The sequence below is a fragment of the Hypanus sabinus genome, chromosome 12 (genome assembly GCF_030144855.1).
Source record: "Hypanus sabinus isolate sHypSab1 chromosome 12, sHypSab1.hap1, whole genome shotgun sequence".
In the NCBI taxonomy this organism is placed as follows: domain Eukaryota; kingdom Metazoa; phylum Chordata; class Chondrichthyes; order Myliobatiformes; family Dasyatidae; genus Hypanus; species Hypanus sabinus.
This window is the reverse complement of record NC_082717.1, coordinates 82,271,176-82,289,798: the sequence shown is the minus strand read 5'-3', so window position 1 is coordinate 82,289,798 and position 18,623 is coordinate 82,271,176. Positions and strand designations below refer to the sequence as shown.

At 37.8% G+C, this 18,623-nt stretch overlaps 1 protein-coding gene across 5 annotated transcripts in view; it reads left to right on the top strand.

Annotated features, from left to right (window-relative positions):
* cfap61 (cilia and flagella associated protein 61) overlaps window positions 1–18,623 on the top strand; it is a 169,765-nt gene that overhangs the window by 49,452 nt on the left and 101,690 nt on the right. For 4 of the 5 annotated variants that reach the window (XR_009515173.1, XM_059986283.1, XM_059986286.1 and 1 more), the window contains exons 14-16: window positions 8,653–8,730; window positions 12,657–12,863; window positions 15,262–15,390. Coding sequence is in view for 4 of the 5 variants with exons in the window: in XM_059986283.1 (XP_059842266.1) it covers window positions 8,653–8,730; window positions 12,657–12,863; window positions 15,262–15,390 (414 nt within the window). In the remaining variant the exon portion in view is untranslated. The remainder of the gene's footprint in view (window positions 1–8,652; window positions 8,731–12,656; window positions 12,864–15,261; window positions 15,391–18,623) is intronic. The other variant, XM_059986284.1, reaches the window with a different exon arrangement.

The following is an 18,623-nucleotide window of genomic DNA, read 5'->3' as shown; positions in this document are numbered from 1 at the left end:
CGCGTCTTTTGCAGCATCTGCGTCCATGGGGGCTGGGTTGAGGGAGGCTTAAAAGCAAGGCTGTTTAGTTCGAATAAAGCTATCTTTGACTGCAGTTTACTGACACCGCTACAATGTGTTTTTATCGCTGGCTGTCCAGACGGAAGGTGCTGAAATGCTTTGTCGCGTGTCTGGAAGAAGTGAAAACTTTCCTGGGCAGCAAAGGGCTCACCTTTCCTGAGCTGGAACAGCCAGAGTGGCTGGAAAAGCTACACTTCATGGTAGACATGACAGCGCACCTGAACACGCTGAACACAGCTCTTCAGGGGTAAGGACGTACAGCCCTGCACATGTTGGAGGATGTTTTGGCATTCGAGCGCAAGTTGACAGTGCTTGCCAGAGATTTACAGAAAGGCACTTTGTCTCACTTCCCCAATTTGAGAGAGTTCAAACAAGGTCACGACATGATAATTTCGGAGTATTTACATTCTGCAATCATCGCAATGCAAACATCGTTTGGGAAACGCTTCTGTGAGTTCAGAGAGGAAAAAAAACACATTATCCTTCCCGGTCACTCCCTTAAGCATCGATCCTTCCCTACTGAATACGACTGCATTGGCAGGTGTGAGTCAACCTGATCTTGAGATGGAACTGGCCGACATAGCCGACAAAGACATATGGGTGTCCAAGTTTAGACGCTTGACAGCAGACCTTGAAGATGTTGCCCGTCAGAAGGCCGTTCTTGCTCAGAAACACAAATGGACTGATATTGAAAACCTTCCAAAACCGGACAAACTTGTGTTCGAAACATGGAATGCTATGCCCGACATTTATGTAAACATTAAAAAGTATGCGCTTTGAGTCCTGTCGATCTTTGGATCCACATATGTAAGTGAGCAGGTGTTCTCCAACATGAACTTTATTAAAAACAAACATCGCGCACGCCTCACAGATGACAGCTTGCGATCCTGTGTAAAGATGAAGGTGACGTCATACAGCCCTGATGTGCAGACGCTGTGCGCTGAGGTCCAGGAGCAGAAATCCCATTAACCAAGTATGATAAATATTTTAATTGCCTATTATTTTATGTATATTCATATTTTTTCATTGTTCAGTGAAATAGTCCTTTTATTTTTCAGGCTGACAGCTGGCTGATGTTATTTTTGGTTTGCTGCTGGCGGAAAATTTAAGTTCGGCGTTTTTCATAAATACAAGAAGGACTCAAATAGACATTGAGTATTTTACTTAAAAGTAACTTTCAACCCAACGTCTTTTTTTCGGAGTTCAAAATGTTTTTGTTGCATGCAGAAATGTAATTTCGTTTTCTCTGCAGGAGTTCATCAATTTCATAAATGCAACACATTATAGTTTGTTTATACATAGCATAAAGGCAAAAAAAACGTTGTATGCAGTGTTATTTCATTTTAAATGTCAAACGGGTTTGCGGCTCCCAGTGTTTTCTGTGGGAAACGGGTCCAAGTGGCTCTTTCAGTGGTAAAGGTTGCTGACCCCTGCACTAGACGATCAGCGATTCTGGATTGCTTAAGGTAAAGAACCCTTGGGGGCAAGTGGACATCATATGATCAAACTTGCCCTGAAATTTGAGAAGGAGAAACTAAAGGCAAATGTATCATATTACAGTGGAGTAAAGAGAATTACAGAGGCGTGAGAAAGGAGATGGGTAGAATTGATTGGAAAAGAACATTGGCAGTGCAGCAATGGCTGGAATATATGGAAGGAATTTGGAAGGCACAGGATATATACATCCCAAAGGGGAAGAGGTATTCTAAAGGCAAGATAACACAGCTGTGGCTAGCAAGAGAAGTCAAAGTCAACATGAAAGCCAAAGAGAGAACATACAATAGGGCAAAAATTCATGGGAAGTTGGAGATTAGGAAGTTTTTAAAAACCAACACGATGCTGGAGAGGTAGTAATGGGGACAATGAAATTGTTGTTGAACTGCATAAGTATGTTCCATCAGTCTTCACTGCAGGAGACACTTGCAGTATGGTGGAAGTTGCTGAAGTCAGGGGTATGAAGTAAATGAAGTTACCATAACTAGAGAGAAACTGAAAAGTTCAAAGGAAGATAAGTCACCTGGACCAGAAGGTGTACACCCAGGGTTCTGAAAGAGGTGGCTGAAGAGATCATGGAGGCATAAGTAATGATCTCTCAAGATCACTAGACTCCACAAGAATGGAAAACGGCAAATGTCAAAATGGCAAAAATTGCTCTTCAAGAAGGGGAGAGGCAGAAGAAAGGAAGCTATAGAATAGTCTGTCTGACCTCAGTGGTTGGGAAGATGTTGGAGTCGATTATTAAGGATAAGGTTCCCAGGGTACTTGGAGGCACATGATACAATAGGACGTACTCAGCCTGAACTCCTCAAGGGCAAAATCTTTCCTGACAAATCTGTAGGAATTCTTTAAAGAAGTAACAAGCAGGATAGACAAAGGATAATCTGTTGATGTTATATACTTGGATTTTTCAGGCGGCCTGTGACAAGGTGCCACACAAGGCTACTTAACAAACTATGAACCTATGGTATTATAGGATCCTAGCATGAATAAAGCAATGGCTGATTGGCAGGAGGCAAAGAATGTAAATAAAGGGAGCCTTTTCTGGTTGGCTGCCGGTGACTAGTGGTGTTGAGACCAATTCTTTTTACATTATATGTCTATAATTTGGATGATGGAATTGATAGTTTTGTTGCAAAGTTTGCAGACAATATGAAGATGGGTTGAGGGGCAGGTAGTTTTGGGGAAGTAAAGAGACTGCAGAAGGACTTGGAGAAATTAGAAGAATGAGTAAAGCATTGGCAGCTGGAATATAGTGTTTGGAAGTACATGGTCATGCACTTAAGTAGACGAAATGAAAGAGTTGACTATTTTCCAAATGCAGAGAAAATACAAAAATTTGAAGCTCAAACAGACTAGAGTCCTTGTGCATGATTCCCTAAAGGTTCATTTGCAGGTTGAGTCTGTGGTGAGGAAGGCAAATGTGATTTTAGTATTCATTTCAAGAGGACTAGAATATAAAAGCAAGGATGTAATGTTGAGACTTTACAAAACACTGGTGAGGCCTTACTTGGAGTATTGTGAGCAGTTTTGGGCCCATTAGAAAGGATGTGCTGAAACTGGAGAGGGTTCAAAAGAGGTTCATGAAAATTATTCCAGGATTGAATGGCTTGTTGTGGCATTTGATGGCTCTGGACTTGTATTCACTAAAATTCAGAAGAATGAAGGGTGACCTCATTGAAATCTATTGAAAGGCCTTGATAGAGTGGATATGTAGAGGAGGTTTCCTACAGTGGGAGAGTCCCAAGTCCAGAGGACACAGCCTCAGAATAGAAGGATTTTTTTTTGAATGGAGATGAGGATATTCTTTAGCCAGAGAGTGTTGGATCAATGGTATCTGTGGAATTCATTGCCACAGGGAGCTGTGGAGGCCAAGTTTTTATGTATGATTAAGGCAGAGGTTGATAGATTTTTGATTGTTCGGGATATGAAAGGGTACGGGAAAAGGCAGGCGATTGGGCTGAGAGGAAAATTGGATCAGCCATGATGAAATGACAGAGCAGACATGATGGGCCAAATGGCCTAATTCTGCTTCTATATCTTATGATCGTATGGTCTTACTAACTTAACTCCTCGCTATCCTTTTGCATATTCTTTGTGTCCTCCTCATAACTTGTTTATCGCCTCTTTTTTTATATCATCAGCACATCTCTCTAAAATGGGTCATGTGATTTGAGTCATTCATGTACATAGTAAAAAGTTGAGGTCCCAACATAATAACTGTGGCTTCCAGCTACTTATAGCTTACCATCTGAAAATGAAGCAATTTATTTTGATTTTCTTTTTGGCTGTGTGGTCAGTTCCTCTCCTCATGCTAATAGATTATATCCATTTCCATGATCTCTTACATTGTGCAGAAACATTTTATGTGACACTTTATTAAATGCTCTTTTAAATTTGTGAATACACTTCATCCTGCCTATTACATCTTCAAAGGACTCTAATAAACTTGTCAAACACAATTTCCCGTTCATAAAACCATGTGGAGCCTGCCTGATTGTATTATCATTGTCTAAATGCTCTATTACTACTTCCTTGTTAAAGGAATTCAATATTTTCCCAAAGATCCCCACCACCTAGGCCATGCTCTTTTCTCATCAGGCACAAGGTACCGGAGCCTCAGGACTCTTACTTCCAGGCTCAAGATCAGTTTCTACCCTCCAGACATTGGGCTCTTGAACAAAACGGGCAAACTACACTCATTAAAGGACTCTTTTATCTTGTTATTTATGCTAATTATTTTTTGCTCTTTATTTATTATCTGCATTTTCAGTTTGTTTACAGTTCCTGATGTTGACAGTTTACAGATCCAGTTTACAGTTACTGTACTACAGATTTGCTAAGTATGCTCGCAGGGGAAAAAAATCTCAGGGTTGTATGTGATGACATGCATGCACTCTGATAATAAATTTTTCTTTGAACTTTGAAGATAGATGTTAGGCTAACTGGCCTAGAATTTCCTTCTGTCTGTTTCCCTTCCTTCTTGAAAAGGGACATTATGTGAACTGCTTTCCAATATGCTGGACCTTTCCAGAGTGTAGAGAATTTTGTAAGGTTGCAAGCAATACATATCCTAACTCTGATCCCAATTCTTCTAAAGCCTGAGGTGTGCAAATCCCTTCAATTAGTCCCCATATATGAATAGTGACAGTTGTACTATGTCTGACCAGTAGCTGTTTTATCAGTATGCAAACAACTTTCTAACACTTAATTTTCATAATACTTTATAGAAGATGGCAAGTCACTCTGTCTTGACTTTAGATCAGATACAGGTGCTGGGTTATTTTGCTGTCTGTTGTCATATGAAGGCAGACAAACCAAGGTGGCAGGCTGCTCTTGGGTAAAGCAGCAAACTGGTGTTACTCAAACCAAAACCACAAAGGAAGCTTTAATTGTAGAGTAGCTCCATTTCACACATGTGCAAATATACTGCAAATAGTTTCCTGCTAGTGGACTGTATATTTGGAAGGGTACATTCATTTCAACCCTTTCTTTTACTGCACATTTATTTGTCGGTGGAAGCAAATCCCGAGTTTATCATGTGTTTTGAAATAAAGGAAACTGGCCTGGATATTTAGTGGAGAGGAACTGAGAATGCCAGAAGGATGAAAATAATGGTTTGATATTTATAAAGGAATGAAGAAAAAATTAGAAGTTCTAAGTCCAAAGTACATTTATTATCCAAGTATATATACCATATACAACCTTGAGATTCATCTTGCAGGCAAGAAACAAAGAAATACAATAGAATCCATACAACCAAGATGGACAAATATCCAACATGTGAAAAAGAACAAATTGTGCAAACAATTAAAAAAATAAACAAATAATACACAGAAAATTTCTCTATATCAGCCATACAGTATAAGTAATAAAATACTATTGATAAGTCTGGAGCAGATGCATTTGAAATCGGTTGAAACCTACGATAATTTCAATTATTGGCTTTTGTACCTTATCCCTTTACATCATAATTGATGCATTTGCAAACATCATACCTACATCTCAAGGTACATGGACTGTCGGTCATGAACCAGACATCATCCAAGCAGTTTTTTTTTCAGTGCTCACTCCTAGAATCATACTATGTACAAGCTAAGATTTGGTGCATGAGGATCGGGGGTTGGGGGTTGTGTTAGCATTTGGTGGTCATGGTAAGGAAGAGTGGTTGGTAACAGGAGACTGCCATTTAGTAACCAAGAGACTTCAAGAAGGTCACCATAGACTGATAAATATCAGAGAATGTTAACTAAGGGAACAAAGCAGAATAGATGACGCACTGGCTTTAGAACAGTAGAGAGGCGGAGAAAGGGTGAGCTATTAACAAATAGAATGAATTGTGGTGTTTCTCAAGGATCAATGCTTGGCCCTATTATTCAGTCCTATCCCTCTAGAAAAAATACTAATGCTTGGTTTGCTGTCTTCTTTATGGACTTTGTAACCTGTCATGTCCTTAAAGGCCTCTTTGCCCCTCTGCCCAATCTGAGCTCTTACTTAAAAAATAATAATTAGCTTACTTAATATATAATAATTCGTCCTGACGAAGGGTCTCAGCCCGAAACATCGACAGTGCTTCTCCTTATAGATGCTGCCTGGCCTGCTGTGTCCCACCAGCATTTTGTGTGTGTTCTTTGAATTTCCAGCATCTGCAGATTTCCTCGTGTTTGCTCAAATAATTAGCTTCTGTTTTCTTTGTAACGTTTATCTATGTCGATCATCTTTTGAAATTAGTTGTGTACTCTGCTGTTATAATTTATACTATCCTCCTCAGTACTGATTTTCCTCCACTCATTTCCCATATTGGTATCATAAGTTGTGTTTTTGATTACAGATTTTCCAATATAAATGTAAATTTTCAAGAACAGTAAGCCCATCTTCTTTTAATTGAATGCAACATTATCAACTCGGAAAATATGCAAACCCCGGCATTTTGTTCTTAACATAAAACAATAAGGGCAGAATTAGGCCATTCAGCCCACCAAGTCTATTCTGCCATTTAATCATGGCTGATTTATTTTCCTTCTCAACCTCAATATCCTGCCTTCTCTCCATAACATTTGATGCCATTGCTGATCAAGAGCATTTTCAACCTCTGCTTTAAACATAATTAATTAGCCTCTACAGTTATTTGTGGCAATGAATTCCATAGTTTCACTACCCTCTAGCTAAAGAAATTCCTTCCCACCTCTGTTCTAAACTGACATCCTTCTATACTGAGGCTGTGTACTCTGGTCCAAAACTCTCCCATTATTGGAAACATCCTCTCCATATCCACTCTATTGAGGCCCTTCAACATCAGGGGGTTTCAATTAAATTCTCCCTCCTCAGAGCTCAGAGCCATCAAACATTCCTCATATGTTAACCATTTCATTCCTGGAATCATGCTCCTAAACCTTCTCTGGACCTTCTCCAATGCCAGCACATCTTTTTGTAGATATGGGGCCCAAAACTGCTCACTATTTTCCAAATGTGGTCTGGTGAAGTTTTCAATGCAGTGTCAACAACCAAAAAAAAACATTAGGGTGCATTTAAATTTTAAAACCTTAATGAAAATAGATCAGTCACGAATATGTTTCAGTTGTAAGGGAAAGAATTAACTGTCAAGGAGGGAGGTCCAGGAGGGGGAGTGGAGTCTCTGGTTTGGGGAACATGTGTCAGACGTGCAATCAGGGTGGGATAGCATCAGAAAATGTAGAGAGCCACTATGAAAGGTAATAGTTACATGAAATAATATTTGCTGAGGTGAATTTCCATCAAGAATCTCTATGGCTTGTCAAGCAAATTATCATTAAGTAACAATAAAACAGGACTTGCGTGCACTGCAAACGTCCACTTCTTTGTGTAAGGCCCACACCATCTGTGAGCCATTCATGCATCGAAAAAAATTGCAGAGGTTCTTAAAGAACAAAAACTAGTCAGAAAAATTTCTGGGATTCCGTTGTTTATTTGGGTCAATATGCCACTTAATTGGGACTGGAGGCTGTTGCCAAACAGTTTCTTATTAGCTTCATTCGCTTCTACTTGTGTGGCCTTTCGACACTATACTGTGCTCAGAGCGAACAGTTTTTAAATAGCGCCAGCTGTGTGCGTTTTTGTTCGTACAGCAATAATTTTTGTCACTGATAGCTGGTGAGGTAGAAGTAGCAAGACAATTCAGAACTGTTTTGCTCACTGCAGTTTCAAGCTTTCAGGATTGGAGATACCAAAAACAGCCAGGAGTGAAAATGAAGCAATTTCACTACTTCAACCAGCTAGGCACTATGAAGAATTTGAAGATATTGACAATAATCTTGAATGTTACAAATAAAATTAAGATTTGGAAAATGCAATCTTCAAGTGTATTATATGAAGGCAGTCCATTGTCTGCATTAGGTTTCTATGCTGATTTTATTTGTTGACAGTCGATCAAAAGAACGCAACAGTGTACGCTGGATGAATTCTTCCATCAATAGCTATTAGAAACTAATGCACAGTTTTATAGGTAGTGTTCTAATTCTGCATTTTATTTAAATACATAGTTTGTTACTCAGTTAAATAGTAGTTTGTCCTTTTTTTAATTCCTTTTTAACTATTTCCATGAAGCTTCGACTAACTGGGGCTACATAGGGCCAATGTAATACTGCTCCCAATGTCCCAATTAACTGGAATCCACTATGTATTACTGGCCACCTTCATGAGTTAGTGTTTCAGAAAAAAATAAAATGCTGATTTTACAGTGCAGGAAGTCCCTGACTTTTCTTTCTGAATATATCTTCCTAGAAATTTGTCTTGCAGTGTATCAAATTTCTTCTCCTAAATATGGAATGATAGATCTGATGGCATTTCTTTGCCCAACAACAATTTCACAGTATTATTCAGAAATACATACTATAGTAATGACAGATATCAATTAATGCCAAGGAGCTTGAGAATGTTTTATTTATTTTAATATAATTGTCTCTGTATTTCAGATTTAATTAGGTCAAAATCCCTTCATATTTTTTCATCCACTCCAAATTATTAACTATATGATAGCACAAAAGTTTTTCTTTTTCCTAGTTTACTTAAGAGTTTTATCGGTCATGCCATGTTACATTCTACTATTTATTTTATCAGGATGGAACTTTGATTCAGGTAATTGTGGCAGACGTTTTATCGGAAATTGTGGGGGTTGCCATCATCAGGAATGAAGAGGTATTGACTACTTTTAGAAACATCATTAAATACATGCTAATTATTTATCCACTGGTGAAATAAGTAAATCAGTACTTGGAATGTATTAAAGATATATTGTTATATGAACACATTAGTGGATATTCCATTTGGAAAAGTTTGAATTTGAAGAAAGGTTCAGATGTGTTGGTATATACATCATTATTCTGAGTATTGCTTATCACAACCATTCCATTGTCATTATTGACTTTTATATATGTCAAACATATGTATATTCCATTAGAATTTTGGAAGTATTTTTGCATTGTTCTGAATATTTAGTGGCCCACATTCCTCCTGGTTTGTTTAACATGTCATATCTCAGCTGATAGATCTAACACATATGATCATTTTAAAAATGTGTATCTATTATAATTTACTGACAAAGAAACCTATTAAATCATAAAGTATGTGGTTTTGACATCCACCACTACAAATGAACGAAGATTGAGTTTATGTAAATTTTATCTGATCATATGCAGTTGGCCCTCCTTATCTGCGAATTCCGCATGCGCAAATTCAACGAACCGTGAATCGCGAAAACCCGGAAGTGCTCTTCCAGCATTTGTTGTTCGAGCATGTACAGACTTTTTTTTCTTGTCATTATTCCCTAAACAATGCAGTATAACAACTATTTTACATAGCATTTACATTGTATTAGGTATTATAAGTAATCTAGAGATGATTTAAAGTATATGAGAGGACGTGCGTGGGTTATCGTGGATCGGGATCGAAAAAAATCGTAAGTTCTCTTACTAAGTAAGTCGGAACAGGTACATCCAGTATTATTTAGCATCAGTCAAACGTTTGTCTTAGTATATAGTATATATTTTACCTTTCTATGCATATAAAACATTTAAGAATATGTTTCAGCACAGGGTTCGGAGTGACAGACCGCTCCCGAGTGCTCTCTCCATCGTGCCGGGTTGATATGAAGGATCAAAAACCCAAAACCCAATAATTAAACCACTGTGTTGCTTAGTAATAATTGTAGCTTTCATCGGAACAAAGCCTTTCTCACTTTATCCTTTAAAATTGTTCTGATCGTTGACCAACGAAGCCTAACGCTTTTCCAATGACTGATGGTGTTTCACCTCTTTCCGATCGCTTTACTATTTCCACTTTATTTTCAATCATGATCGTGATTATTTTCATGAACAGAAGCACTGCTGATTCAGAGTTCTGCCTCCGGGTCCCAATGTGCACCGCACTGAGATAGGTTAAATAAGGTCTGGGGTTCCACTGGGTCCACCGCATTGAGACAGGTTGAATAAGGGACTTGAGCATCCACAAATTTTGATATCTGCGAGGGGTCCCAGAACCAATTCCTCGTGGATAAGGAGGGCCGACTGTAATTGCAACATTACAAATGAACTGGCAAAGAGCATTACACCCAGTTGGTCCAGTTCAAAATATTTTTTTCTCTGTTGATATCCTTTCACTTTTATGCCCTGATAACAGGAGCTAGCACAATGCCCTAAAATCAGAATATCTATAGACAATAGACACCGTTGCAAAATGTAGTTTAGGGTGTAATAGCAGGGCAGTATTAATTCAATATTAATGACATTTAGAAGAAATGAAAAAATAATAGCTTGAGTCTTCATAAGTTTACTTCAATGAATTGATCTTGGGGTGTTACTGAGGTGAAAGGTCAATGATTCTCACCTAGTTACATTATTTTTCATGTACATCTTACAAAGATTTACATGGATGGACATACTGAATACCCAAATATACATCTGAAGGCCATTTTAATTCTCACTGATGATTTCAAACTGCTGTACATGAGCAGTAACCAGTTATTCATATATTTATTTAAATGCCTGTTGGTACTCTGTTACTGCCAGTTTCTTATCACTGCTGAAAGCTAAAAGTTAAATACATTTATAATTAAATTTTTCATGAAATGTATCCTAGAGATTTAAGATGTAATCCATAAATTTGTGGAATGGTTGTTTAATTGGAAGATAGATTTTAAAATAGGAAAATGTGAGGTGCATTTGTTTGGAGGAGAAAGAATAAATAACAGACCTGTTTAGAGTCTGAAAGAATTTGAGGCATCCATGAATAAAGAAACAGTAATCAGTAATCAACAAACAGTGACATTGGATATTAATAAAGTACTAATCAACAGATCAAAAATACCAAGGACAGAAATGAAAATCAAGATGATTAAGTTCATACTTAACCTTAAGTAGATTGTATTTGGAGAACATTGCATAGTTCTTGTCTTCATATTGTACAAAGCATGTAGAGGCACAATAAAAGTTCTGTAACATTTACAAGGAGGATATCAGATCAAGAGATTTGACATAAACATTGTTTTAAACAAAATGGAAAATGCTGAATATACTCAACAGTCATGTATCATCTATGATTAAGGAATGGATATTTTGGGTTGATAACCTTTCATCAGAACTGCCTGACCTATTGAGTGTATTTTATGTTATTATTTCAAATTTTGAGCATCTGGAGTTTCTTTTAGACTGGATTAAGTAAGATATATTTTTAAGCTCTTTACAATGGGATATCTAGGTGCATCGTTAACATGATATATTTAGATAAAACAAACTTTATGGAAGGAACTATCACAAAATATAAAAATTGGCCCAAATGTTTCTCCCAATTATCCATTATTTGCATTTCTGTTGATCAAACCTCCAGGTAATATCAAAATAACTATAATATCTATGCCTCCAATAGTTGGAGTTATTCTCCAGTGTTTGGATTTCAATTTCCACACAAATGAATTTGGTTGTGGTCATCTGAGATCAATCTTCCCTGCTCTAGGCTGCCTTCAAGATGGTGCTCTATGCCTAATATTTCTTTAATATCAATGACTTTTTTTCTAAAATAAGGTCAGAAATGAGAACAATGGCTGATGATTTAACAATGTCCAATTTAATTCTCAGCTCTTCAGCAAATGAAATCTATACGACATTCAGGCATGGGCTGATTATTGGCAAGTAACATTTGTTCTATAGAAGTGCCAGGCAATGCCCATCCCCAACAATTGAGAAGCTGACTACATCCCATTGTCATTTAATGACATTGCCATCATTGTGTTCCCCACTGTAAAAGTACTGTGGAGTTGCCATTAACCAGAAATGTAACTGGATCATGCACATAAAAACAGTGTTGCAGAAGCAGGTCAGAGGCTAGGTATCTTGTGATGAATGGCTTGGGTACAATATTTGATAAAACATTCTCAACTTCCTAGGATGACTATAGTATCAATAAATCGGAAGATGCTTGGCAAAGCTTCATTGATCCCATCAACCACTCTAAACATTCACTACAAAACACACAAAATGCTGGAGGAACTCAGCATGCCAGGCAGCATCCATGGAAATGATAAACAGTCGATGTTTCAGAACAAGATCCTTCTTCAGGTCTGAAGACCTTCATTACCTGCACTACCACTAGTACATTGTTGCTGTTGTGTGTACCACTGGCAAATTGCACCACCTTTAATTGCCTAGGCTACTTAAATATAACCTCTGAAATCCACAATTTCTTTCAGTAAGAAACATGAGGGCAGCAGGTACATGATAACACTACTACTCACAGGTTCCTCTTCCAGCTACATACCATCACATCTTGGAAATCTATTGCTAGTCTTTCCTTGTCAATGAGTCTAAATCCTGGCACTCCCTAATTAATAGCACTGGAAGTACTTCGTCAGAAGTACTGCCACAGTTCGAGAAGGTGGTTCATTACCACCTTTTCCAGGGCAGTTACAGATTAGTCAAAAATAAACAGAATATTGATTAAATGCAGTACAAAGTTGGTTATGTTTCAGATTTTTATCCACAGATTAAATTATGATGCTTAAAATCTTGATGTTACTATTTTTGCCTGCTTTATTCTGCTTTCTATTCATTATTAATTTTTTGCTTTTGCAGGATATTGAATATATCCGTTCACATTATAACATTGAAAATTTTATCTACTTTAATCATCATCAACGTGAAGAACATGGACATCTCTATCACTTTGCTTTAAACCCAATTTTCTACCACTATACCCAACATTTTCTCAAAGAGATACTCCGGATTACTTTAAAGTCATGTCTTTACTATCCTGTTTATCCAAAATCTTTACCTAATAAGGTAAAACATGTCAAAATAGTGTTTAATAGTCAAAATAATGTAATATTTATAGATTATTTATATATTGTATTTTAAAACTGTACTTCATTGTTCTAAAATATTCCACTCCATGTGTAGGTTTTGTCTGCAAAATACTCACACAATTTTGTGAACAGTTTTCATAAAGAATTAACTTTCCATTTAGTAACTGCCTTACATTGCTACAGAGCTTATATTTTTGTGTAGTTTTAGAAAACTGTAATATCATTATGCCCGCATCATATTTAAGTTCATCTGTGACCATTATATGGAAAAAAAGTTCTCAAACATCTGTGTTACATTAAATGTTTTAGCCTAAGTGTTCTTGAAACGTGTAATTACCCTGAGATGATGGATGTGGAAAGGATATTTCCTCATTTTGGGAGAAAGTAGAACTGGGTTCACCGTTTAAAAATACGGAATCACCAAAGTATGATAGGGGTGAGGTAAAATGTTATGTCTTTGGAACTCAAAAGATGGTTAAGGCAAAATCTTTGAATATTTTAAGAAAGAGGTAGATTCAGTGGCATGCAAAATTTGGGCACCCCGGTCAAAGTTTCTGTTACTGTGAATAACTAAGCGAGTAAAAGATGACCTGATTTCCAAAAGGCATAACGTTAAAGATGACACATTTCTTTAATATTTTAAGCAAGATTACTTTTTTATTTCCATCTTTTACAGTTTCAAAATAATAAAAAAGGAAAAGGGCCCAAAGCAAAAGTTTGGGCACCGTGCATGGTCAGTACTTAGTAACACCCCCTTTGGCAAGTATCACAGCTTGTAAATGCTTTTTGTAGCCAGCTAAGAGTCTTGTTTGGAGGATTTTTGCCCATTCTTCCTTGCAAAAGGCTTCTGGTTCTGTGAGATTCTTGGGCTGTCTTGCATGCACTGCTCTTTTGAGGTCTATCCACAGATTTTCGATGATGTTTAGGTTGGGGGACTGTGAAGGCCATGGTAAAACCTTTGGCTTGCGCCTCTTGAGGTAGTCCATTGTGGATTTTGAGGTGTGTTTAGGATCATTATCCCATTGTAGAAGCCATCCTCTTTTCATCTTCTGTTTTTTTTTACAGTTGGTGTGATATTTGCTTCCAGAATTTGCTGGTATTTGATTGAATTCATTCTTCCCTCTCCCAGTGAAATGTTCCCTGTGCCACTGACTGCAACACAAGCCCAAAGCATGATCGATCCACCCTCGTGCTTAACAGTTGGAGAGGTGTTCTTTTCATGAAATTCTGCACCCTTTTTTCTCCAAACATACCTTTGCTCATTGTGGCCAAAAGTTCTATTTTAACTTCATCAGTCCGCAGGACCTGTTTCCAAAATGCATCAGGCTTGTTTAGATGTTCCTTGGAACTCTTTGAATAGAACTTTTTGGCCACAATGAGCAAAAGTATGTTTGGAGAAAAAAGGGTGCAGAATTTCATGAAAAGTACACCTCTCCAACTGTTAAGCACGGGGGTGGATCGATCATGCTTTGAGCTTGTGTTGCAGCCAGTGGCACAGGGAACATTTCACTGATAGAGGGAAGAATGAATTCAATTAAATACCTGCAAATTTTGGAAGCAAACATCACATCATCTGTTTTAAAAAAAAAAGCTGAAGATGAAAAGAAGATGGCTTCTACAACAGGATAATGATCCTAAACACACATCAAAATCCACAATGGACTACCTCAAAAGGCGCAAGCTGAAGGCTTTGCCATGACCCTCACAGTCCCCCGACCTAAATATCATCAAAAATCTGTGAATAGACCTCAAAAGAGCAGTGCATGCAAGACGGCCCAAGAATCTCAGAACTAGAAGCCTTTTGCAAGGAAGAATGGGCGAAGATCCCCCAACCAAGAACTGAAAGACTCTTAGCTGGCTACAGAAATCATTTACAAGCTGTGATACTTGCTAAAGGGGGTGTTACTAAGTACTGACCATGCAGGGTGCCCAAACTTTTGCTTCAGGCCCTTTTCCTTTTTTATTATTTAGAAACGGTAAAAGATGGAAATAAAAAAGTAATCTTGCTTAAAATATTAAATAAATATGTCATCTTTAACTTTATGCCTTTTGGAAATCAGGTCACCTTTTACTCGCTTAGTTATTCACAGTAACAGAAATTTTGACCAGGAGTGCCCAAACCTTTGCGAGCCACTGTAGATTCTTGACTAGCAAGAAGAATTTTAAAAAATGATCAGGACTTATCTGGAATGTAGAGTTGAAGTTACATTTAGATTAACCATAAACGTATTGAATGGCAAAGTAGTCTTAAGGGGCTGAGCGGCCTACTCCATTTCTAATTTGTAAATTTCACATTTATTCAATGTGAAACTAATCGTGTATCTTTACAATGCTTACAGTTAAGTAACTATAAAAACCTTTGCTTTCATTTGCAGAGTCCACATGCACATTCTCTGACATCTGCTCTTCACTTCCTTGTTCCTGTGCGCCGAAGACGACAGATTATCTATCCATTAGACCAACTTGGCATTAATGCCCCATCAAAACGAATCACAGTGGATAAGGTGGGTGATAGGAAATGTAGGAAAGGTATGGCACTGTGATGGTCAATGTTAATGAATGTACAGGATGCCAACCAAATTCATGAGAATTTGACTTTTAACTGCTGTTTCTCAAAAAAATGAGAATTGGAATATCAGTGCTTGAGGAATATGTATATATGTGTATGCTGCAACAATAACAAATGGTACACAGATCAATGTTCATCCTTTTATCATCTAGAAACATTTATATGTTTGGCTTATGATGTTGCAGTCATGGCTGCCTGGTTGGTATTTTTGTGCATCTTTATATCCTCACCTCACTATTGAGAATTTACAAATTGTAATTTTCCATTCTTACTGTAAACCTTAGGCATTCTACCTCTTTATCACAGAATAATGATCAGAACCTTGATGCAAACCTTGAACAACATATATGTAAATTCAGTGAGGTTTTGATGATATCAGTTCCCATTTTGTGAATAGGTACTGAAGTCTCAATGGTGATGAGCTTCATTCTAGTTTGATATGTTGGAGTAACATTGGTGTATCTATTATAGAATCACTGCTACTTTCATTATTGCAAATCATTTTTCATGGAATTTTCAGTGCAAGTTAGAATTCTCATCTTTACTCCAGGAATTATTTTTTCTTTTCTAAGTTCAACACATAGCATTATTACTTTAACAGTACAGCACACTTTAAAATTCACTGTCATTTGCTTGTTATTCTTTTTGTTTTTCAGGAATCTGTTGTTAAAATAAAAACTGTTTTCTAAATGACAAATTTAATCAGATTTGTAGTCATAATTCTAGACGGTAGTCTGCATACATGAGAAAAACCTTTCTAATTAACTTGGTCGATAAACTGCATTGTGTTATTGAATTACTGTCCAAATGATTAACCGGTTTTAAAAAAAGAATTATTTAGATAATTCATAGAATAAAACAGAATGGTAGAAAGCAATAAATACACATGTTTAAAGGGAAGTCATGAATTCTCCCTATAAAATATCAACAGTACTAAGATTCAGCTATATCAGTAGTTCAAAGGAAAGCATGTATGCAGAATGCAACTCTGAGATTTGTCTTCTCCAGATAGCCATAAAATACAGAAAAACTATGGAAGTAGTTGGGGAAAAAGAGCCATCAATCTTCCCCCTCCCCTGCAAAAAAAAAAACAAAAACTCACAAACCCTAACCCCACCCCACCCCAACACCCATCCTTCTCACTAAAACTGACAGATCGTCTGCATGGAGAAACAGCAACAAAGACATCAAACCCCAAACCCCCAACCCTCTCCCTCACACAAAAAGCTAATACATCGTCCATACAGTGAAACAGCAACAAGAATATCAAACCCCAAACCCACAACCCACCAATCAGCAACAAGAAAGAATGGGTGGGAATACAAAAAAAAACATAGAACTGAAAGAGGGCAATATAAACTACAGTCTAATCCATTCAATGCAACTATTTAGAGTGCCAGAACTATACTTTAGTACACAAACCAATATTTAAATGGAGCCTTAGGAAATATCATCATAGTAAGGAGTCTGCTTGCATGGGAAATCACATGCTCATTTGAAGGACAGGACCAGATATGTACCCCACCAATCTGAGTACACGTTTTACAGGTGTTCCTTTACTTTAACTATTTAATATAATGGCTGGTGAATTTAGAGACTTTGAATGGAATGCCAGGATTTAGGTGGGGAAGGAGGACATTTCTGCATGCCATTTCTTGCTCACAGCACATCTAGATGACATAGAGATACAAGTTTGTATGCAATATGATGAAATGAATGTAAGCACAAGCAAAGTGAATGAAAGAAAATACTTCTCTTCCACTGGCAGAAATGAGCAGACCAGTCAGCATCTGTGGAAAAGAGTAAACAGTTGACGTTTCAGGCTAAGACCCTTCATCAGGACTGCCTTCATGAGCCTGAAACATCTACTGTTTACTCTTTTCCATATACTGTATGCTGCCTGGCCTGCTGAGTTCCTCCAGCATTTTGGTTGTATAATATTGTTATTTACTTCTTTGGGTTGATGTTGCAACTTCAGAAGTACTTGATACTTCCTAAAAGTGCTACATTACTTGACAACATATCACCTGTGGAATCAGAGGAGCACACACACACTTGATCACTGTTATACCATGATCAAGAAGGCTTACTGTGCCGTCCCACACCTGCACTGTACTTCTACTTCTGGTGTGTAAGCAGAGACTAAAGACATCAGCAACAGTGATGAGGACTTGTCAAGTGAGGCAGAGAAGCACTTACAGGACTGCTTTGAGTCAGTAGACTGGACAATATTCAGGGATTCATCTTCAGAACTGAATGAATATGCCACAGTTGTTACATCAAGACCTGTGTGGATGAGTATATGCCTTGGAGAACATACTGGACATACCAAAACCAAAAGCTGTGGATGAAGCAAGAGATTTGTAGTCTCCTGAGAGTTAGATCTGTGACATTTAAGACCGGTGATCCAGAACTATATAAGAAGTCCAGGTATGCCCTATGGAAGGCCATTTTAAGAGCAAGAAAACAATTCCGATTTGAGTTAGAGATAGAATCAGATCATGTCAGCTTTGGGAGGTGTAAGCCATTATTTTTTTCAACGGCTCAGGCATGGTAAGTGTCAGTGTCAGAGACCTGAGAGAGGGAGGGAGAAAAAAGAAAAAAAAAACAAAAGGAGCAGCTTCAGGTAAGACTGGTCTTTTTCAGCTCTGGATGTACGGTAAGTGTTGGTGGTAGGACCAAGTGGAGTGTGCCAGTGATGGAGTGGGAAGTAGTTGGTTTAATAGGGTTCGACGAGAACAGGCAGAGGCACAGCTATGAAGAGGGAAGCCTTTTTTTTTACTGTAGAGTAGTCAGGATGGAATGCTCCTCCTGTCAGATGTGGGTTTTCAGGATACCTGATGGTTTCCCTGTTAACTACATCTGCAGGAAGGGCACCCAACTTAAGCTCTTGACTGACTGCGTGTATGCAGGATCATCCGGGAGGCTGAAGCCATTATAGATGAGACTTTTGAAGAGATGATTACACCTAGGGTACAGGTGTTGGACAGTAGATGAATGGTAAAGAGAGGTAAGGGGATTAAGAAATCAGTGCAGGGTTCCCCTGTAGCTAAATGAGCACTCTCAGATGAGGTATATGCCTTTTATGTATGCATTGAAAGGGAAAATAAAACTACATCTGTGTGAATCCCTGCAGCATACAGTGACCCTGTAATCTCTGTCTTGGAC